This window comes from Morchella importuna (assembly GCF_003444635.1).
Source record: "Morchella importuna strain M04M26 chromosome Unknown Morimp01GS001, whole genome shotgun sequence".
Lineage (NCBI taxonomy): Eukaryota > Fungi > Ascomycota > Pezizomycetes > Pezizales > Morchellaceae > Morchella > Morchella importuna.
In genome coordinates, this window is record NW_025763398.1 from 3427179 (window position 1) to 3450202 (window position 23024).

General features: G+C 44.4%; 6 protein-coding genes across 6 annotated transcripts; 3 read left to right on the forward strand and 3 right to left on the reverse strand.

Annotated features, from left to right (window-relative positions):
- Positions 1-465: 465 nt before the first annotated feature.
- On the forward strand, positions 466-2515 carry LAJ45_00870 (uncharacterized protein; the record flags this gene model as incomplete). Its single annotated transcript, XM_046110469.1, has 7 exons — positions 466-904; positions 992-1062; positions 1153-1263; positions 1342-1358; positions 1452-1801; positions 1857-2073; positions 2134-2515. The coding sequence occupies 7 exons, from the start codon at positions 466-468 to the stop codon at positions 2513-2515; spliced, it is 1587 nt and encodes a 528-aa protein (XP_045977162.1).
- A 571-nt stretch (positions 2516-3086) lies between these two features.
- LAJ45_00871 (uncharacterized protein) lies at positions 3087-4273 on the reverse strand (the record flags this gene model as incomplete). Its single annotated transcript, XM_046110470.1, has 4 exons — positions 3087-3429; positions 3494-3970; positions 4047-4051; positions 4259-4273. 4 exons carry the CDS (start codon positions 4271-4273, stop codon positions 3087-3089), a joined length of 840 nt encoding a protein of 279 aa, XP_045977163.1.
- A 2799-nt stretch (positions 4274-7072) lies between these two features.
- LAJ45_00872 (uncharacterized protein) lies at positions 7073-8351 on the reverse strand (the record flags this gene model as incomplete). The annotated part of the gene is made up of 5 exons (XM_046110471.1): positions 7073-7137; positions 7195-7363; positions 7423-7599; positions 7666-7755; positions 7809-8351. 5 exons carry the CDS (start codon positions 8349-8351, stop codon positions 7073-7075), a joined length of 1044 nt encoding a protein of 347 aa, XP_045977164.1.
- A 368-nt stretch (positions 8352-8719) lies between these two features.
- On the reverse strand, positions 8720-9397 carry LAJ45_00873 (uncharacterized protein; the record flags this gene model as incomplete). Its single annotated transcript, XM_046110472.1, has 3 exons — positions 8720-9005; positions 9148-9274; positions 9340-9397. 3 exons carry the CDS (start codon positions 9395-9397, stop codon positions 8720-8722), a joined length of 471 nt encoding a protein of 156 aa, XP_045977165.1.
- Positions 9398-9674: 277 nt separating this feature from the next.
- Positions 9675-10733, forward strand: LAJ45_00874 (uncharacterized protein; the record flags this gene model as incomplete). The annotated part of the gene is made up of 3 exons (XM_046110473.1): positions 9675-9739; positions 9796-9937; positions 9996-10733. The coding sequence occupies 3 exons, from the start codon at positions 9675-9677 to the stop codon at positions 10731-10733; spliced, it is 945 nt and encodes a 314-aa protein (XP_045977166.1).
- Positions 10734-13857: 3124 nt separating this feature from the next.
- On the forward strand, positions 13858-17738 carry LAJ45_00875 (uncharacterized protein; the record flags this gene model as incomplete). The annotated part of the gene is made up of 12 exons (XM_046110474.1): positions 13858-14524; positions 14604-14869; positions 14925-15088; positions 15150-15509; positions 15560-15689; positions 15739-15798; positions 15848-16613; positions 16704-16786; positions 16883-16910; positions 16970-17350; positions 17414-17509; positions 17572-17738. 12 exons carry the CDS (start codon positions 13858-13860, stop codon positions 17736-17738), a joined length of 3168 nt encoding a protein of 1055 aa, XP_045977167.1.
- Between the last annotated feature and the right edge of the window lie 5286 nt (positions 17739-23024).

The following is a 23024-nucleotide window of genomic DNA, read 5'->3' on the forward strand; positions in this document are numbered from 1 at the left end:
CCTTCTAGTTTGATTGACTACCGCATTAATTCGTTCGAACGGCCTGTCACACAAGACGTCGAAGTTGCCTTTTCAAGCTAATATGAGGGAAGATTAGGGGGATTCAAGACAAATAACCAAATACGGGAATTTCAACGTCTTGTGTGACCGGCCGTTCGAACGAATTAATGCGGTAGCTAATTTGAACCAGCTAGGTTCGCTACATGTATTTACTAATCTAGAAAGGCCCATACACAAATATCATCAAGATATCGAAACAAGTTTAATCTTTTCTCACAGAAGAGCATTCGTTCAAGCGAGTGATCTTCCATGTCCGAGAGTTGAGGCTTTTATGGCTTTCCCGGAAACCAAAGAACCCTGCAAATCCGATGACGGGACGGCGGCTGCCGATCAAAGAAACCAAACCAAAGTTCCTACCCCCCATCTGAACACAAGCTTTACAACTAACCATGCCTTGAACCTGAAATGTCCACTCCCTCCACTCTAATTAGCTCCAACACTGCCAACAGCTCCCGCCCCCTAAGGCGCAGCTCCAATGACTCAATTCTCTCCTCGGCTCTATCGTCGGATCACTCATCGGACGATTTAGTTGTCACCCCCGAAGCTCCCGCACCTAGTCGGTCACCAGTGCCGCCTCTACAGCCAGTTCCACGTACACCTAACCGGACGGTCCGGTTTGCTCTAGACGAGACTCCTGGTGATGATCAGGACGAAGAGACGGGAGATCGCTGGACGGCAGAGGAGGATTATCTCCATAGTGACGATGAGGACGAAGGATTGCTAGGTCGCAGGCCAACTTCACAGTTTGAGTTCGGAGAGCTTCTGGAGAATGCACGTCCAAAGAGCGGTATGAAGATGGCGTTCATGAATATGGCCAATAGTATCATTGGTGCGGGTATCATTGGTAGGCCAGCTTACATCTATTGACACCCGCGCGCGCGCAATACCAGGGATTTAGGACGCGCGTACTAACAAATACTCCGGGATATAGGACAGCCATATGCGTTTCGACAAGCTGGGCTTGGAATGGGTATATTCTTGTTAGTGGGATTGACGGTAACGGTAGGTACACTATGACGCCTACGCTAAAACTCCTGCATTGCATTGGTTTCTCCGCACAGGCGATAGGGCTGCAGCTGACGATATGCATAGGTCGATTGGACCATCAACTTAATAGTAATAAACTCCAAACTCAGTGGCACAAAGTCATTTCAAGCTACCGTCAGTGCCTGTTTTGGAAGACCTGGATTGATCGCGATTTCGGTAAGTTTTTGGTTTCCCAGTAATAATTGCAGTGGTGTATTTACATGTAATAAGTACAAGGCTAATTCTCCCCTTTAGGTTGCACAATGGGCGTTGTGAGTAATTGCATCTATTGCAAAACACGTTCCCACCCAAAATTCCGGGCTTACTGCCTAAATTCAAGTCGAACCTCTAATAATTCTTTTTAGCGCCTTCGGAGGCATGATAGCCTTCTGTATAATCGTTGGTGACACAATTCCACACGTTATATATGCGCTCTTCCCATCTGCAGATTCCAATGCTATACTCAGCATATTCACTAATCGAAGAGCATGTATTGTAATCTTCATACTTACAATATCCTACCCATTGAGCTGGTACCGTGATATTGCAAAGCTTGCGAAAGCGTCGACTTTAGCACTCATATCAATGCTCATCATTGTCCTCACAGTGATAACACAAGGCTTCACCGTACCCGAAGATATGAAAGGCAAGCTTGGAAAAGACATGCTTCTAATTAATGATGGAGTATTCCAAGCTATTGGTGTCATCTCGTTCGGTTCGTTCTCCGCCCTTCCTCCAAGTCGAATGAGCCATATCTAACGGTCCACCAGCATTTGTATGCCACCATAACTCGCTTCTGATCTATGGCTCCCTCAAAACACCTACTCTGGACCGTTTTGCGCAAGTAACCCATTACTCCACGGGAATCTCCATGATTGCCTGTCTTCTTATGGCCGTCTGCGGCTTTCTCACATTCGGTGACAAAACTGAAGGCAATGTCCTCAATAACTTCCCCTCTAACAACGTCATGGTTAACATTGCGCGTTTGTCTGTCTCTCTCACCCATATGAAGATTTATATAGGACCTGTACTAACATCAAACTATAGCTGTTTTGGCCTCAACATGCTAACCACGCTCCCGCTGGAAGCTTTTGTATGTCGAGAAGTAGTCGAAACCTATTTTTTCCCCGACGCTCCCTTCAGTATGAAGCGTCATCTCATCTTCGGGACCTCGCACGTTGTCTCTGCAATGGTACTGTCGCTTCTTACATGCGATCTGGGTGTTGTGTTTGAGTTGATTGGTGCCACAAGTGCATGTGCACTAGCGTATATACTGCCACCGCTGTGCTATATGAAGCTCGCAACGAGGAGCTGGAAGACGTATGTTGCTGGCGCAACAGTTGTCTTTGGGGTCTGTGTTATGGCAATATCTGTCGTACAGAGCTTTTTGAAGATTTTAAGGGGAGGGGCGGAGGGGGGAACGTGTTAAGATTGGTTTTTGTAACCTAGGGGATAGATGGAATGAGTGGAGCTTGTTAGGCCTAGTATACCCTAGTCTTTAACCTTTATTGTAATTGTAGACTTTTTTTTATACTTTATATCTCAACGATCATTGACAATCGTATCCAGCCCGCGAAGTCGGGGCTAGGGTAGTGGAGGGTTGGGCGAGACGAATGGTGAGGCATGGCGATTTCAACTACATCGGAACTCGATGCCAAGTTTTTGGTTGGAATCTCTCCCGCCAACCTCTCCGTCTCAACCCTCCACCGCTCGACTCATATAGCAAATTAATTACCCACAATGATCTAGGAATTACCCCATTATGGGGCGGTTTACAAAAAAAGACCCGCAAACATGGGGTGCATACCAGGAACCCGTTAAGTATAGATATATCTAGTAGATGCACCTTCTAACGAGTTTTTATAGGTAATCTACCATACTGCATGTGGGCTACCAAACCTAGAGGGCACAGTATCTCAGAATATTATAATACAAATGTTATCCCTGGTGACTTCAATCGTCCTAAGTACACAGCAAGTGAATTACTAGTCTCTAATTAATCACCTCACCCTGGTATCCAAAGCCAACCTCTCTGCAACCTCCAAATCACACATCCCCTTCATTAGTTCTTTGAACCCCTTCAGCTCATTCGCTCCAACATTGAGATTCTCTACGTCTTGGTTGCTCTGAACTCGTACGCTCGCCTTCAAAATCCATGATTTGGCCGGGTCGAGCGGTGTCAGAGCTGACACCGGGAATGGGTTTCCTAGCATCTCATCTGCCGACGGCGTGACTGTATTATCTGGGGCCGGAGGGTTTGATGGGATTAATATCTGTGTCAATTTAATAATGACGTTATTGTGCACCAGCCGCTCTGACTTCGTGAAATACGCTGCCTGGAATCTATAATCCAGTTCTATCAATATCTTGATTGAAGCACACCCCGCCTACAGACACCTAAACTCACGTGTATCCCAAGCTCTCCATAAAAGCGACAGCATCACCCTCACTGATGTCTGAGCTCAACACACTCCTACTGGTCACTGGCTTCCGTGTCGGCTCCGGTATATCCTCCAGCGTCATCGTCCACTTCTGTTTCCGGACATCATAGCACTTCCCCTCTGCCTCCTGTGTCTCATCAATCCTGGAAACAAGGTGCACATAGTACAGCTCTGTACCGCCACCGGGACCAAGTTGTTTGGGCCGTTTGGGCTTGAAGACGAGGGTGTGGTGCAGTGAAGTGTCAGGAAGCATGCCAGTAATGCCGGAGATGATGCGGAGAATCTGAGGCTGTCGTGATGAAGTGATGTGAGAGTAAAGGGAGAGCTCCTGGTGGGAATTTTGAAATTGGGGCTGTTGGGGGCGCGCCATGATTTGGAGGTCTTGGGGGTTAGTTTTCTGAATATAGGAATATGGATGTTGGACGTTTGGTGTTGGAGTGAGGCTTAAAATCGCTTAATTTACTGCTTGACAAGCCACTAAACGGGGGAGGGTGTACACGCTAAGAACTTTAAACCAACCTTAACTAAAGTGCCTGTCCAATCAGCGTCATCTATGGCGGCAATGATATTTATAGATTTAAATTGGCAGAGCCTAGATTTACGACCTCCGTTTCGATTTCATCAAAGATAGAGCACAAATATATGCAAACGGACCCACCGTGTCTAGTATAGCAACTGGCCGATTTATCGATTTATATTTACGACCAGCTAGCTTTGTTCCTCTATCGTACGCGTTTGATGGACATGTGATAGATCGCTAATTAACGCATACGTGAATCCGTTATACTTGCTCATAACGTTATTATAACTGTAGTGTATAGTACACTCCGCATCTTTCAATCATCAATTCTAGCAGACTACTATACTTGAACCCACTGCACCTTGTGAATAATCACTTGGGTCAGCTTATACCAGCGGTATATTGCGAAGTGGAACCTTCGTCTCAGCATTCTCTGTCGCTTCTCCACATAAGTAAAGCCCACTTGCTCCTAAAGATGTGTTTGAAAGATGTCGATTGAATAATACGGGTTTGTCACTATCTTTGCGAGAAGTACTTGCCGGATTTTTTTCTGTGTCCAGCGAACCTATTCTTCCTGATACGGAAGAGTCGCAACGACTTTATCTCACCAAATAAGTATCAAATTCACCAAGTTTTAGGGCTGTTGCTTCGTAGCACTCCCATATTTCCGGATGAGGAAGAAACAGCTGGACACAGAAAAAAATCTGGCAAGTAGTGGCAAACAGACCTTAAATGACAGTGGAAAGATTTATATTTATCTTGATTTACAGATGCGGAAGCCAACTTGGTTGAAAATACTTGAGTAAATACCAGCACAATTGTGCATCCCAAAGACCTAGTACTGCATGTATGCATAGTCAATAGCGATCTATTAATAGGACTCCCTATCCCTTCGTTCGTCAGAGCAAAAAGGGAGACATATTAGGCCCACGACGGCGTGGTGATATTCAGAAAATCTAGCTACCTACAGATTGTGGAGACACCAAAATAGGTATCGGAGGGGTCACAGAAGGTGACTTCACAGCAAAAGAGGTTCACGGAGTGAGGGTTAGGTGTACTACCGAGTAAAAGTGGCCTACTAGCTCCCGGTCGTGAAAACGCCGTAGGGAGATACATACATAACATACATGTATGAGTACATATGGTCGAGTGATTTCTGATGATACACAATATATACTTTTCTTTTCTTTTTTTCCTTTTATTATTCATTACATTAATCGCATGCAGCTACTTATTTGGTGATCTTCATTTTACAGAAAACGTCATCCATGATCATTGATAGAATTAGTCAACTGTCTAAATATAAACCAGACACGATAACTACATGTATTTACTAGCGGATATTGATTGATTGATTATGATTGATCATTCACTAATTGCGTTTTATTAGCGGACAGGTTTTTTTTTTCTTTCTTTTTTTTTTGTTTAATTTATACTCGCATGCAACCTTTCAGTTATGGCGGAGCACTCAATCTACAATACAAGTACAGGGTTTCACCCTTTATGCCTACTAGTCGCTCATTAGCGGAGAGGTAATCATCAAACAATTTGCATTCTCCTCAAGTCGAAGATATCCCAAGGGTAGTGATCGAAACCTGCTTTCTGTTATACTAAAAGAACACTCACTCAAACCATTTATTCCGTTTTTGTTTTGAAATACTCCCATTACCCCGCCGCGACTCTTACTCATATAATGTACACGGAAGATATCATTTTTAGTATATAGGAGCCGGAGGTTTATCGTGTAATGAACCTACCCTTTACTTACCCCACCTACTGCGTGTAAGTCTATGAATATAAACATGTTTCCGCCATGACCAACTCCAGACCAAGAGGTACGGGGGTTACTAATAGCTAGCTTGAGCTTGATGGGATTTTACTTGGGGTACAAAGGATTTAGTTGGGGGGGGTTTTACCAAAAAACTAGATTCAGAAAGAACATGCATAATGGCAATGATGAAATTATATTAGTTACGACGGTAGATTGATTGATTACTTCAATTGTATGCAACCAGAATTTTGACGGTAGATGTGATGGCTGATATATACATATACTAGTGAGGAGCGGCCTCCGGCCGCATATGAAATTAACCATCAATTCGAGGGACTGCTGATAACTAAAGGAATGTGTATGTATAAAGATCCGGCCCTGTTCAATGGCTCGGATATGCGTGGGATTCGATGTAATGGTGGAAATAAACATCAATATGTAATTCACGCATGCATTCGACGCCACCTGCCGCTGCGCGGCAGGCTGGGCCCCTCCTTGCTCGCGTGAGGTTGTAATTTTGGAAGAGTAGAGTCGATATTGATCTTGGACGGAAGACTATTATATATCATGACGGTAGTGCTTAGGGTTTGTCATTTAAAGAAGAGTTGAAAACATGCATGTCGTCTCCCTTAAAGCACCCCATTCTTTGTTTATTGACAGCTGTAACCCGCCAGACCACAGAAACTGGAGGCATTTAACCATCCAATTGAAACCTTTCGTGATGACAGAGATACCTGACTATTCTATTTAGACATGTAGTTTAAGTAATTAGACGACATTCAAGGAATCGATAGGTGAAATTGAAATATTATTATTGAGTGGGGTAAATTCATCCTTATTTATATTAGCGATAGATATATAAATACAATACATAAATACATGTATTTATCTCGGCTTTTATGGTATCGTCTTAGCTCAGAAACCGCACTCAGTTTCCCTGCTCAGCGAGTTCCCCGACAAACGAGACTTTGGATCCTCTACCACTTAAAAACCGGCCGCCAAACTTGCGGCTAAGGAATATTTGTATGTAAAGTCTCGCTCAATGGAACTCGCTGAGCAGGTAAACGGAATAGCTATACACACAAAAAAAAAAAAAAAATGAACGAAGGAAAGATATTTAGGTCGTTCAGCAGATTATATGCCCTTGAAATAAATCAACCGTCACAAAAAACGAAAAAGAAAAAAAAAATATGAAAGAAGTGGTTAGAATATATCCCTAAGTGATAAATCGCTCGTTTAGATGAAAAGAGAAAACTACCAATAGCCCCTTCTCCTATATCCACCGTAAGCTCCAAAGCCCGGAGCATACGTTGATGTGTCTGTTTTAAGTCGTGAGCAGGACGTAACCCACTCTAAAGAATATAGTCTATACATACCACGCTCAAGACTCATACCCAATTGATCAGCTACATTCACGTAACCCTCCTCTCCAATCTTTCCATTCATAAGAGCAGACTTCACGTTTTCGCTTTGCCAGGGCTGACGGCACATAACGCAGGTTACTTGACCGGGGCCTTTTGTGGCGGCCCATTGCCGAAAACACGCCTGTAACCAAGTAAGCCGCAAGAACCTCGCATAACCTCAAATCGGGAAAGTTTACGCACTTCGTGAATATTGGTTCCGCATTGAGATTTGCAGTATACGGTGCTCTCTTCGTTATCAAATTCGGAATAGCAGATAGGGCAGTCGTCATCTTCAAGTGGCTTTCTGTTGCTAGGGCCACTATTCGATAAATCACTTGCAGGGGCGGCAGGAGCTTTAAGAAAAATTTGTTCGAGCTCCTATATTCATGGTAAGAATACTTCTCGACTGTACTCTTCTAAAATTTGGAAAAACGCGGCTCTTACAGTTGAAAGAAGGGCTGGCTGATAAACGAGCTCATCGCGAGCTTTTAGAACCTTCATCATAACATATAGTATATGCTTACAAAGCCCATTCTATTCAAATTAGCACAATGGGTTATGATCATATTACAGACTGGAACCCTCACCTGAATACCATCTGGACAACTACAAGTCGATTGGCGTTTAATATGGACCTGATAGACATTCCCTGTGCTCCCAGCAATTTGGAAGATCTCTTCAGGAGGGGACACTTCCATATTCCTATGTCTGTCCAACACAACCATCCGTTGAGTAAGACATCTATGTATCCTATCTCTCAGCTGATGGGTTGGCTGTGAACGCCACCTCCCGAGTCTCTTCTCTTCTCCTGCTGCAGGTGCGTGTTTTGCCTTTTTTATGCTCGGTGCCTTCGCAGAACTTGGTTCTGCAACTTCCTTTCCTTTCCCCGCACCTCTCGACTTTGCTGATGTGGACTTGGACTCAATTGTCTCAGTGTCTTCTCTAGGCTCATACCCAGCTTGCTGCTGGTAGGGGATGGATACGAGACTATGGTCGGTATCTACTAGGTCAATCTTTCGTTTGCGACCTACTCTTTTCGGCGCTGGAGCTGGAGCTGCATACACAGGCTGCGGCTCCGAGTCTTCGGTGAGATCGATTACACACGGAGGATTGCTTTTCCTAGGGGCCATTGTGCGGGTTTTTGGTAAATATATTTAATATATATGTTTGGTGGTATAAAAAAATTGGTAGGGATGGATGAAATAGTAAGAATTGATGTTGTGGGCAGTCGCGTGTTTAAACTACCTCCATGTATAATGTATGTGGAGTAGTGGTGACGTTCCGCAGACTAGCCTGTGGAGTACACAATCTTAGCTCTGATAGCTATTAGCACCTTGGCATGCAGCTTTCTGCAGGGACAACCACATGTAGGTAAAGTACATGTACGTAGTAGGTAGAGCAAGTACTACCAGCCCTGACTACAGTACTGTAACTCATGATTATAATCAATCTCTACTTCTTGTGTGAGTACAATAATCCATCTATAAAACTACGAGTATCAAACATCAATCCGACTCAATATATCTTGTCCATCCTCATCATCACTCCTGGCTTGCTTCGCCTCTACATCCTCGAATGTCAAACAAGCTCCATACGATATCAGTAATTCCTCTCCCTCCTCAATATCACGTAACGTTGAGTAGACGACTACTTCCGCGCCTAGATTACGCTTCCATCCCACATTTTGGCGGATTGACGAGTGGTTAAACATCGATCCTAATCCAAGGACAATAGCCTGGTGCATCACCGACTTTCCTGAAGACCTGCACCTCTTTGGCCAGTTACTGCACAGAGAGTAGGAGAATGGGGAAAATGAATTAGTTTCACGCCCCATTGAAATCAGAACAATAATGGCAAGCGATTAGGCAGTAGCCAAGGAAAATTAAAATGCGGGGAGAAGAGATTTGCGCATGAGAGGGTAATTACTAGCTGTAGTTTAGGAGTTTTGAATGTTGAATATATTTATCGAATTCTTCCACGGTAAGAATTATCACTGGCGCCGTGTCAATTATGGTTCCAGCCTCGATCCTCTTTGCCGCAAAGACCCCGCGCCCTAGAATGCACATGACTTAAAACCCCCTAACTCCTTTATAGATAATGCAGTGGCCATATGCTTACCTTTTGGGGTGTCAAGGATGAGCTTTAAGCAGTCAATGCGCTGCAAAGGTACTGACATTTGAAACTCGAGTAAATAAGAAATAAAGGATGTTGATGGCTACTTCAATACAATGCTCCGGATGCAGGGCACTATGTATGTAGAGAACCTACGGCGATGTCAATTAATTCAACGTGGGGTTGAAATAAAAATATGTTCCTAGATCGGTCAGGGGTGTATAAGTAACGGAAGCTTGGCGCGGCTCTCATTGATTGGATGGAGTTCGAGTGCAACGTCAACATCGGCCTTGATAAACAACAGACCAAAGACAATTAGTACATTCGGATCTTATTTAGCTATGCCCCGTGAGCGAGCAGTCTCAGAAGTTAAGGAGCCTCACTCGATCTCCCTTAAAGTGCTCCGGTGAGCTTCCCTTTCGTAGTATCTTAGAGCGCACATCCCATTGCTAACCTTTGTAGGCTCTCCCGACCCTCTCTAGCAGAGCAACATCCACTCCCTGTCGACACAGCCTCTGGAGCTCTAGAACTTGAGGCCTTGTCTAAGCAATCTCAAGCTTATCCTTCCCATTCACTCTCGAACCCCTTTATACTCAGTCCATTGGTACGCTCCTTGCCCAGGTATGCAGATAACGATAAGAAAAAAGGCTGACATCTCCAAGCTTACCCTTCCACCAGCTTTTGGGAATGCCTATATCGGCGAAAATTTTAGTTGCTGCCTCTCAGCCAATAATGAGAAGCCCAATACTACCACGAATGTTCGCATAAGCGCTGAAATGCAGACACCCTCACAGACATTGAATCTAGAGCTTGGCGGCGACGAGCGGCAAAGTGTGGACCTAGAGGTTGGGCGCACTACTCAAAAGATTGTCCGCTACGATCTGAAAGAAGAGGGGAACCACGTTTTAGCAGTCACGGTGACATACACAGAGGCACCTAAGAAGCTCGATGACGATGAAACAATGCCCGGTCGAACTCGAACATTCCGGAAACTCTATCAGTTTGTTGCGCAACAATGCTTAACTATTCGAACCAAAACAGGGCCTCTCCCTGGTGGAAGAGCAATTTTGGAAGCTCAATTAGAAAACATGGGCGATGGCCCAATATCATTGGAGATGGTGAATTTAGGTACAAAGAGGGGGTGGAAATCCATTTCTCTCAATTGGCCAGGATCTACAGGAGTGGGTTTTTCAGGGCAAGATCCCAGGGATACGCCTCTTCTTCGATCCCGAGATGTGATGCAGGTGGCCTTTTTAGTGCAGCCTGATGGCACAGTAGAAAAAAAGGACGATGATCCAGGCACAGAGAAAGTTGTGTTGGGGCAATTGAGCATTGAGTGGAGGTCTGCGTGTGGAGATCGAGGTGTTCTTTCCACAGGTCGATTGGGGTTGCAAGTGTAGATCGTATTGTTGCGTTTGATATGGTGTATGGAGTATGATGGATATGGCGTCTTGTGCAGGTCGCAAATAGAATAGTTACTGGGATGACACAATGACAAGTAACATTCCCAATAATGGATTAAGACCTTCTATTTCAGAAAATTGAGGCGCACAGGGGCCATTCCTCTCTAATAAAACTTGCGCTGATGAAACATTTAGATATCTATTTAGACCGCGGTAAGTTAAAGTACAGTATACATAGGCATTAAGAAGCGGCAGTCGCTTTCAATGCTAATAATCGAAGCCGGTAGCAATGTTTGGCTAAACCCAAGCTCGTTCTTGGTGCGCTTTAAAAATGCGATATTTCTTCTAAAAATAACGGTTCCTAACTGGGATAAATGGGATTTTCAAAATTCAGGAGTACCTACATAAAAGACGTTACAACGTCGTACTCAAGCCTTGTGGCTTGTCTAGCTCCGTGTAACCCTGATCAGCTGCAGTAGTTCGTCCTCACAATTCCCAGATGTTGGTCGTGATACCATCCCATCACAACTTTATTTTTCTGCAACCATTAACCAGCAATTGAGAGTGATAGACCGTTTTAGTCCGCCCTTGTAATTCATACTGATCCCACATGAAAACATTAGCTTGCGGCTTTTTAGCAGAAGTATGGCAGAGTAATGGGACTACAATCCTCTAACCCTGTAATGATCCTTGGATAGAGATATTGTGAAATTTAGGTAACGTGAACAAGTCAGCACCGATCAGCACGTGTTCACGTGGTTAGCTACTGTGATATCCGATGCTCATCGTGCATAACTCGCGGGGAAGAGAAGGTACTCAGGTAGTGAGTCCATCTCGCCAACCCACCCAGCGTATCTATCTATTCAACGCACTCTGTATTCGCTGCCGTCGGCGAACCATAATAATGCCTTGAAGATCAATCTTTGTTGATGTGCTGCAGCTAGGTACTCTAGAGTACCCACATACAATGACTGCATCGTTTCGATATGTAGGAAATAACTGCAGCCCAGATCGTAACCTTTCAGCTCGGATTTGACTTCGAAAACTTAATCCCAATCTTCAAAATTACTTGTGCTTGGTAATCAGTTCAACGGATCGCCCCTTTGAACGGTATCATTGATGGTTTGTCTAGACGGCTGTATATTACTCGTCTAGCTAGATAATACCTAAGAGAAAGAGAAAATGCAAATATCAGCATATTATACCTACATACATGTATCAAGTACCTAAGTGATCGAAGTAAGCCCAAGAGGCATTTGATACTCGATACCATTTTTACTCTTGATGCTGTATAGCAATCCTAGTAACTACGTGGAATCATCAACCTAGTAATTTTTCGAGTAGGTACACGACGACCTTGGGGGACGATTACGTGTCCTGGCGTCACAACTGATGGACCAGACGATGGAGAGATGATGATGCACTCCCGGTTCCAACCTTTAAATTCCCCTCCCGAGCCTCCCGCTGGTTATAATCGGTTTCGAATTGAACTGTCAGTTACTAAAACCTTGTGATATCGGGTGGTCGCGGGGTAGGAAGATGTACCTACTAAGATACTGACTAGTTACATGTACATGTAGTTACAACATAACACTACATGTATTTACCTACTTTCACCCCCCGAGATACATACATGATACGGGTGCCTACGGCGATGTATTGTTGTCCTTTGCTGCAACACTTATCGAATTTTAGTAGTGACGCTTACCGCAATACGACCACATGCCCAATATGGTTCTGTCTGTGTTTATGTCAATATCTCCCAAGAAGTAATAGATCAACACATGTATCAAGCACGTGTAGTACGGGAGATACGGTATTATGTATGGTATGTACATGTATCTATCGCAATTATCGGTTCTCGAGTTTAAAGCCCTCTCGGCTCCTGAGGCTCTCCTCCTCAACGCATATCAAGCATGATTAGGCATGATCTCGCTTGCGTCGAAGGATTGCGCAAAGTGGGGAGAGCGACCACACGAACAATTGAATTGAACGGTGGAAGACCGAGAACAGCAAAGTTACATTGTTGTGGAAGATACCGTATCACCCTGACCAGTGGCCAGGTTAGACCCTGCTCCTTTGAACCAGCTCTTGGGAGGAGAGATCGCCGCTGCCCCTGCACCTTTTCTAGCACCCCTCCACAGAGGGTTCACACCAGCAGATATACCATCTCGCAGTCGACGCTGCTTATGGATGGGAACTGCAAGGAGACCAGAACAGGTAAACTGGGGGTAGACTCCCGCCCAGAACAGACCTTTCCCAGCTGCCCCAGCTGCTCCTATCCTGCACGAGGGAGCTCGCGAAGTGCAAATCGCAGGTCAAGCCTATCGTTGTTTCGAAGGATGGGGAAATGTCAAAAAACTGGAGAGCAGTCCAAGTCGGTAAGGCACAATGTTTGCCAGCTCCCCTGTCTGTGCGTCTATAGTTAGTTGGCTGGACCTGTCTGTGTGTCTATCCCTAGTCCGGCGTCCAGTCTGTGCAGCAGAGTCTGCAGCACTGAGCAAAGGGTTCGGTTTCTGTTCTTGTTTTGGGTTTATGGACTTTCTAGGCTGTCCTGACCTTTCCCTTCTTTATCATCCTTTCTGGATTTCATCCTTGAGATAATTGTTTGTTTCTTTTTCTTTTTATTTCTCCCTTCTATTCTTTCTTTTCCTTCTTCGTGTGGCTTTCCCGGAGAGAAGATTATCTGGAAGAGATCGATATCTAGTTGCATACCATACTTTTTTTTAGTGCTGCGTTCCTGATCGAGTAGCGTGAGCCCTACAACGGTGTTTGAGCCTTACTCAGGAACTGCCCCTTTACCTCAACGCCCAGCAAGCAACGACGTTCACCACCACAAAATACACCTCCGCGCTGTGGTTGTTTCTGCTGTTGCTGCTATTTGTCCCCATCTCGTTTCCTCTCGCTCTCCATACTTCGGAAACTTTTTCGAATGTCATGAACGAATCCTCTTTGTTTTAATCTCCCCCCTTTTCTTTAACTTCTTTTTCTTTCCTTAAACCCTGTTTATCCCCCCTCCACACACTCCAGTCATCTCAAACAGCCATTCACCGTACGCATCACTCCAATAATCTCTCTGATATAAAACAATACATTCAGAATCCGTATAAAACCAAACGCCATGAACAACCCTCCCGGACTTGACCCTCCCCTGGCAGACTACTTCTGGATAGCCGGAATAGACTCCATCTCTTATGGAGAACATCTGGCCCAGGACTCGAAGCCAGCCAGGCGAAGCTTCACAGAACAGTTGCTGGAGGCTATCGAGGCAGAGGAAGAAGTACAAGAAAGTCTTCACGTTCCGAGAAATGGCCCCTCCTCACATGGAATGCCCTCACCAGATAGCACCGTGACCATTGACCCATTGTCTCCAATCGGTGATGTCGGTGATGCTGTGGAGGCAACTTCTCCGGTACAAGCTAACCCTTCCAACAATCTGATCCGCAATTCATCAACCTCAAGCAGTTCTACAATCACAAACAACAATAGCACTGTTAGTGGTAGTGGCAACCTTAATAACGATGGTCGAGTGAGAACATTCAAAGGAATGACCGACGATGACTTCGACAACGCGCTTTTGAAGTTTGCTGCTGAGCGAGACAGCTTTTTAGATGATCTTTCATTCAGTGCGGGTACCATTGTACCCCACAAGCCTGTCATGCATCCCCGCGCTCAGAGAGTTGTCAGTGAAGATCTGGCTGCCCTTCAGAAAGCCCCCTCGCTGAGACGGAGAATTTCCTTGAGGGACCTGACATCCATGCGGAGAGCTCCGTCTGTTAATAGATCTTGTAAGAATCAGGATTTTGTTACTCTGTGCTGTCTAATACGAGATGGTCGTTGGTTCGGTTCGCTGACTATTTCCATTAGCTACAGCATCTGTTCGCACAGCCAGAAGAATGTCGAATTACAATTCTGTCATTCCTACCCCACAACCTCTAAATTCCTCTCCAAATATGCATCCCTTGAAACGCAAGTTCGAACCTGTACTTTTAGACAGATATCCACCAAAGCATTTGACGGAGGAGACCAAACGACGTGGACCATTCCCGGATTACGTCCCGATGTTCGCATTTCCTAACGATGTGAATATTGTCTCGTGTGATGAGAGGCCTAGATCCACATGGCATGGATTTGTAAGTTCATCTGTTCGGTGCGCCGTGATCTGTAATATACTTACGTCCAGTACAGACAATGACTGGTGGTGATAATGCACGTCTTCATGGAATATGCATAATCATTTGGATCCCACTTAACCCTAGGGCTGCGGAAGATCTTGAGAGGAGGTGTGAAGAATGGAGAAGGGATAACATGACAGATGAAGAGAGAGAGCTTGCTACTAGTTTAGGCGAAAGGTATAGCCTGCACCAACTTTGTATTCGGTACCAATGTAAGCACTATTAACATAATTAATAGGCTGGCGGCGGAACGTACAAAGCTGTCTAAGCTTCTAGCAAAACTTCCGTCCGTGGTGAATAATCCTGAGGCAAGGGAGGAATTGGATGATCAGATTATTGCCACAGAGGAGAAAATTGGGCTTATGGCAGATCTCTTGCGTCCTGTGCGTCATGGCGCAGCTTCGAAAATTGAAGGACTGACCGATGGCGAGACTGGATTGTGGATTCCTCGGGCGTATGGTATTCTGGGAAAAGATTCTTCTATGGTGAACTTTTGGAAGGAGTGGTTGAAGGCAATTGTTGTGCCCATGATAAATGGATCAATTCTTAGGGTTCCTCTTTCTTCACCAAAGATTGGGATGTGGCAGCCCTTGGAGAGGTATGGGCTGCTCAATATTTTCATTATCATGCATAACTGACTAAGGGTAGATATGTTGTCAACCTCTGTTCCGAGGCTCCAGCACCCAACTCCTCAAGAACACAAATTGAGTTGGCAATTCGTGAGTTGAGGATGTTTGCCAGGAAAGAGGCTGGGAATGAGATTCCAGGAAGCCGCACTGTAGGTGCTTATGTGTTCGATCCTAGAAGCTTTGCTAATATAGATATAGACCGATCTTTATGCCTTGTTCAGGGCACTGTCTCTTCCCAACATTGTAACAATGTTTGAGGTGAGTTCCTATCTGTAATATTTTGTTAAAATTTACTAAACCCCGGTAGTTTGCGCTTGCCGAGTCCCGGATCATACTCTTGTCATCCCACACATCTATGTTGCATATTGCAACACGTGCTCTGATCAGCTTAATGTATCCTTTACAATGGCTTGGGATCTACATTCCTGTTCTCCCGGCTCGCCTTCTATCTGCTCTTGAGGCTCCATGTCCCTACATCGTGGGTATAGAGCGTCGTTATGACAAACTTGAACTCCCTGAGGAGGATTTTGTCTGTGTGGACCTTGATTCCGACGTGATCATCTCATCTACACCACCAGTACTCCTTCCAAGGCAGCAGAGAAGGAAGTTACTTTCATTATTACAGCTTGCCGCACCTCATCATAATCGTTATGGTGTGCCAGTAGGTCCTCCTCAGTACGCCATTGAGACATTCCCTCACAACTCTTTCATGTCCGAAAATTCCGGCATATTCACCCCAACACCTCAGCCCAGTACGCTTGCGAAACTAGTCAACTTGAATTCAACCTCATTCGGCGACGCTGTGGTTTCGGACTTTGCTCCACGACCTTTAGTATTTAACGCATTTTTACAGTCAAAAGGTGAGACCAGGTACGAAAGGCCGGGAACAAGTGGCACAGTTAGAGGGCAATCCCCGCCCTCCCCCCACTCTCCAAAGTCCCAGAATTACCCGCCACAAGGAACGAGTCTCTCCAGGAATGAAACCGGATTCACTTTGACTGCAACTTTGCGAGGCAAGAGGTCTGGAAATTTCGATGCTGCCTCTCGTAGGAGCTCTTCATTTGGGTTTGAGCGTACGCCAACTCTGCGCCGGCCTAGCCTGCCCTTTGCGAATCATTCGCCATCTCCGTCAACTAGTTCTCTGGGTGCTGACAATCAATCAGTGTTCAACGCTTATCCCCCTTCCGTATTTGCTCCATCCACCATTGCAGCATCGACAGTCATGCCGAACATGTTAGTGCAGCCGGTAAGGAATACGGACACCACGAAATGGGTCGAAGGTCATTGTTTGCAATGGAAGACTCACAATCTTGAATCTGTTTGCTCGATTTGTGATGAAAAGTCAGATGAGGGGATTTACTGCTGCGCAAGTAGGTGTTCTATCTATCGAAATCATGGTACGATGATTCATGCTAATATAAAATATCAGACTGTCGTGTTGCTGCACATGCCCGCTGCTCTTCTCAAATTGGTCTCCCATGCCCTGTAGCTTTCCATCCCGATCAAATACGTGCGGCATTTGTCAGGTGCTTTGCAAGTTTATTTTACACATACCGCAAGTTTCTACTACCGGCCACTGGTGACGGGAAGAAAGCCGGGAATATTTACCGTTTCAACATGGAGGGCTTTCTCAAGAGCATGCCACAGGAAAACTCACTCTTCATCCAGATGCTTGAGCAGACCCAGGCCTTTAGCGAGTTCATTCATGACAGGGAGGCGAAAAAGCCCTCGGACCCGTCAATTAAACTCTTTGATGAAGTCATCTTGTCCAAGAAGAACCGTGGAAAGTCTGGTTTCTTTTCGAAGTCCAGTATGTTTAAATTGCATCCCATCCCCGCCGGCAGGAGTCTGGTATCTCACACTCAGGTTACAGCGACGAACTATCTTCAAGACACGTCCGACCATATATGGCGTACTATCACTAGTGGATCACAAAGCTCAAGGCATCCGACAGTTGCGAGCAATAGAAGTATGCTCTTTTTTAATTTCAATCCTTGTTGTAATATGCTGATAATGAAATCACAATTTTAGCGCCTGCTAAGCTCGACCCAACACTTATGAAGGAGCCAGCTAGACCCAAAATGCAACAGCAGCCACAGCAACATGAAGTTCCTGTGATTCAAGCTCCTACTGAAAAGGCGGAGAAACGCAAAACGAGGAGGTTGCATATGCCAACCCTGCAGATCAATGGGAAGTAAAGAAAAAATTGGAGTAGTTGTTTTGTCTTTGCGGCTATATATTGGGTTTTAATGTTTGCTACTTCATGTACTCCAATGCTTTAGTTCCTTTTCACATCATTTCCTTGTGTATCCTGAGTTCCTGTCTACTACATATTTTTTTTGGAAAGGGTGTCCGGTGTGATAGTCATCTTGCTTGATTTTATTTTCTTACATTTGTACCACTTTGTGATTACTGCAATGTCTTTCCTCACCATTTTTATGAGCGTGACCATATGGCATTGTTGTGCAAGCGTTCTTTGAATTATTGTTGTAATATGGCTATGGTCGGTTGCTTTTGTTTATTTGTTTTCCAGTCCGGACCTTTCTTCCGGACAAAATGTACTGGGGTTAACGGGAAAGTATTATATCCGAAGAGCGTGTATTTTTTTTTTTTTTTTTTTTTTTTTTTGGTGTTTGAGATTCAACACATCCGGTTATTGTGGTGTAGAGGAGAATCTTAGTTATATCAACCAGAACATCTAAAGGCTCAGAAGTCAGCTTTACCCATAAATGTAGAAGATTGGAGGAGTTATAAAGAGCCGAGAGGTTGCCTCAAATTATTATTAATTTTTATGTAACTGCTTACCGTATTTTCCCTTATCATTGATCTTTATCCTTGGCCCGATTATCTCCCATTGACCCTACCATCTATCATTGACATATGATAGTCTCAGACTGATCCCGTAATTGTTTCAACTAAGCATGCCTCGTACTCCCTCGAAAAGTAGAAACAATCCCATGTTGGTAATACTCCCCTCGGTGTAGACCATCGTTGCTTCTACACAATAGTCGGTTTTCCAATAGGTTGTGCCGTTTCGTTTAGGTAAAGAATGGCCTGCATCCATCGAATATCACCTACGATGGAACAGTGAGGCACATCTTAGTGATCAATAGTTGGCAGCATACGATCAGCAAGGACAGACATGAGGCGATTTTGATCGATCTGGCACGTTTATAGGCTGATGAAGTAGAAATTCGAAATTGAGACATGATAACAATTTATTACTCACGACAACTATAGGTTCGTATCTCATCCGCCCCTGGTGGCCCGAAAGCTAAGATTTGTATCTCGCTGTAATCTTGGGTGACTTTTCGGGCTAAGAAAATTGATTGATTGATTCATTAGGTGGGCTGAGAAAACTACATGTAAGTTCTGGTGAAGTCGGGAGTTTAGTGTAGGCAAGAACCCCAACTTATAGTCTGGTATGACCTTGTACAAGTCATGTAAGAAATACAAGCACGTGTGCACGCACTAAAAAGCCTCCATGGCCAACACGTGCGCGTAAAAATAGATCAGGTTTCGAGGACATCATTGCTTTGTGTGACTGAGATCCTTTTCCCTTTTTTTGCGCTGCTGCCAGAGTACATACTGCATACTTAGTACGTGCATATAATAGATACAAGTGCATCTTACGATGCCTCCTCCCCCACGTAAGATCTTTTCTTGATAAGAATAGAGAATTTCTACGCAGATTTACTCACTGGTAATTCTCGCAAGTAAATTCCTGTCCTTTCTTTGATAAAACCACAATGTGTAGCTAACGTGATAACCCCTCAACTCCCTGTACTCGTTGCTTCTGTCTAAAGAACTACATATTGTAACTAGAGTGACAAGAGTATGGGCCAAATTACTATAGCAGTCTTCGACTACCATAGAGCTGCGATAAAACTGCGGCATACTTCGTTATAAATACGGAAACAAGGCGGTATATTCTCGCAATTCCGTACTGATGTGGTATCGGGTTTAACACCCCCCTTTCCCCCATCTCTGGTACTGAAGTGTGTGAAAACCTGCACCGAAACGATCTAATCTCTGATAGATGGTAATTAAGATTATTTATAGTCAGATTATTAAATATCAATTGCTGACAAAATTTGTACAGCCGAAGCCTTACAATACTTTAAATGTTCCCCCACTAGAGTGCATGCCCAGTAATTTGTAGGTAAACTTTATACTATATATATATATATATATTTGCATTGCCCAATATGGCAGGATGGCCGAGTTGGTTATGGCGCCAGGTTAAGGTCTTACTCTTAACATCAATTCCTGGTTCGGAAACGAGCGTGGGTTCAAGTCCCACTTCTGTCATAAATTTTTTTCTATACCTAATTTTCTGGAGTACGTACGACACATGATATTAACGAACGCTGTCATGTTTTCTAAACTTGTGATCCACATTGTTGAAAAGTCAGTTTCAATTACTTCAGTAAGATGCCGAGTGATAGTTCATGAATACGAAAAATGGAGGACGATATATATACATCAATTAAAGACAGTGCGTATACGGAGAATAACCCGCGCAAAAAGTGAGTGTATACAATTAATGGCATCGGCCATCCGTACACTGTGCTAATATTAGTTGTGTAAAGTTATGAAACTCCAGCGCAAGAGATCGGTGATCGGGCGTCGTACATGGTCCAATATCAGCCCATACGTGTAGGTTAGGTAGTCTAAGGCAGACTGTGCTTTAATAAGTTTATTCTTTTTGTTTCAAGACACAGATACAGTATCGGGTATCACAGCTGAATCCTAGATGTTTGCTAAACAACTACATAGTTCAAACAACGGCATATCAAATGGGTTCGCTGTATAGATTGATATATATGATAACACTGAGCCTCACACAACACAGATATCTATGGGGACCAGAGACGCCAGCTATGATAACTGTTTGATGTGTGTGTTTACTGTACCTTGAAATACGTTGGATTTTAACATGTTTTGTGTGGGATGCAGACCGAGTGATAATCTATGAGACTTTTGCTAGTCTGCCATGCAGATCAACCACTGAAAAATATGGCGCTAGTTAAAGGCATAAGTGGCCAGATAGAATTGTGACGTATATCAAATGAATGCATATACGCATCATCTAAGACTTCACGGGGGCTGACCTTCTAATCGAATTGACCACCTCCCCGATAATCACTTCACCGTCCAAATTGATTCAATACGTGCGTTCTTGAACCCATACATTTGTTTCTAGTATAAAGACTAATCAATCTCAAATTATATATGTCTATAGTAATTGTACTACTAGTCAAGCGCCTCAAAACGTTATATCCGCGACCCAGGTATGCAATTCCTCTGAAAACTATGTAGTCCTGTTGCTTACTGCCAGAGCCTTTTTCACAGACTAAACCCTCTCGCTGCTAGTTGCAGCGGTTTCCCTGGGGTGGATGATAAATGTGCCCCTCGAAAAAGGAACATAAACTCCAACCAAATGGGAGTTCGGAACGCCATCCCGCAGCAGTTGTTGGTGTAGCAAAAAAAAGTATATTTGGATCACGCAATGGGACCCTGTCGCACAACAAAAGCCAAGAAGCTTTAACGAAACTTAAATCCATCAAAGGTTGGGTTGAGCCTCTACCGCGCTACAACCCCTCAAATCTCCCACGTGTGTGGGGTAATGATTTTTTTTGCTTTTCTGTTTTTCTTGGCTGTAAATGGGACTGCAAAAAAAGTACTCGAAGTCCCCTACGGCTGCGGCACGCGTTCATTGATAGTGGTGGCGACGGGGCAAAGGAAACACACCGCAAACTCCATGGCTAACGAACAGTAGATAGTCCAAATCTGTATCGAGAAAACAAAAGGCATAAAATACACTTGTGATTTACCGACGTCTCGGGATAGCCGGGGTTGCCGACGATTTCCCCCACACCTGTAACATCATGCCTTTGGCCTGCCTCTGCCTACCTACCGAATTTCATTTCTCGTGCGTGTGTGGCATGCGAGGCAAGGCATCACTTGCATTCGCATTCAACGTAAAGTACAGTTCAACTCAGTCCAGTTCAACAATGGCCTGGTAGATCTTCTGACATCTTTAAAAAGCAACTAAATTTCGAAAAGTCTTCAGTAGCAGAACGCAAACAAAGCAACACCCGTTCTTCTTCTGCTTGCCAGTCCAGTCAGCAAGTAATATGCTGTCCCAGACCTCCGGTAACTAAAAGATACCGGCCCATATTTGAATCGCGGGGTACCCAAAAAAAGGTCGTTATATCCCCCCACCCGTGCCGCCCCACCCATGGTAACCACAGATCTTTACGAAGTGTGTCGCAATTTGAAAGAAAAAATCTCCGCAGACGATGATGATGGGTACCTAGTGCGTACGTACATCTAGAAGCATGGGCCAGGCAGTGTCGTCGGTGGCACGTGTATGTATATGTAGGTATGTTGCAATTTTCTCCCTCTTTTCTTTTTAGCTGATGTGACTCTGCCCGTGAGTTGTGGTGGCTCATGTATGAAGACGTCAGAGACTCAGGTAAGAAACAAAGAAAGGGAAAAAAATTTACACCCTCCCCCGCTCTCCTTTGTTTCAAGACTACTCTAGACGTTATAGTCGGCATGCCGTCTATCTCTTGCATACCCCCCCCCCCCCCCCGCGGTAGATTGATACCTGCAGGAGGGACCCTTACCCCACATAATTGGCATGCATCTGCACACGTGAGTGAAAAATATCTTGAGACCATACAAGTAAGCCCTATAATTCTATGGACAGCAAATTAGCTCGGGCAATAAACAAAGGCGACTTAGAAAGGAAAAAAGAGGAGCTCTCCGGCATTGAGGGAAAATCCGTCTCGGGGTCGAGTCGTCGTTGGAGGGACCCCGGCCCGGAAAAACTAATATCGAAACCGAATTTCCGAAAAAGGACCAGTACTTGAACATGTTTGGAAAGCACGACAAACCCAAACAGTGGAGGTTACAATTTAAGCAAGGTAACCGCAGAAGGGCAGTTGGGAAAAGAGTGAAAAAGAAAGGAAACCCCGGAGCAAGCCTAAAGTTTCCAACAGCGGGATCCGGGAAGTAATGCGAAGCCAGAATTCAAGCGAGGCTTGTGAATTTTCAAGAAACTGTAAAATTTCGTAACAGCTTTCTAGATACACCAAAGTATTAAGATACAGGGTATTTATGATGCGCACATCTATATTTTTCTTTCCGCTCTCTCTATGTGTGGTATTACTCTTTGGTACGCCCAGACAAGACAATTAAGGAAAAAGAAGAGTGAAAGTCAAAAGGAAACCCAATTTCGTGAAATTAAAGAAACCAGAATAAACACCCCAACCCGCCCACCAAACAAAAACCAACTCTTCTTTCAGATATAACGGGATTAGATATAAAAAAAAAAGGTCAAAAAAAAATCAAAAGCCAGTAAACCCCTTGTGACCGCAAATAAAAACATAAAAATAAAAACCCGCCCAAAACCGTTTATACCTAAGGAAAAAGCAGGGGAAATAAAAACAAAGGAAATTGAAAGGCGGCCCAGC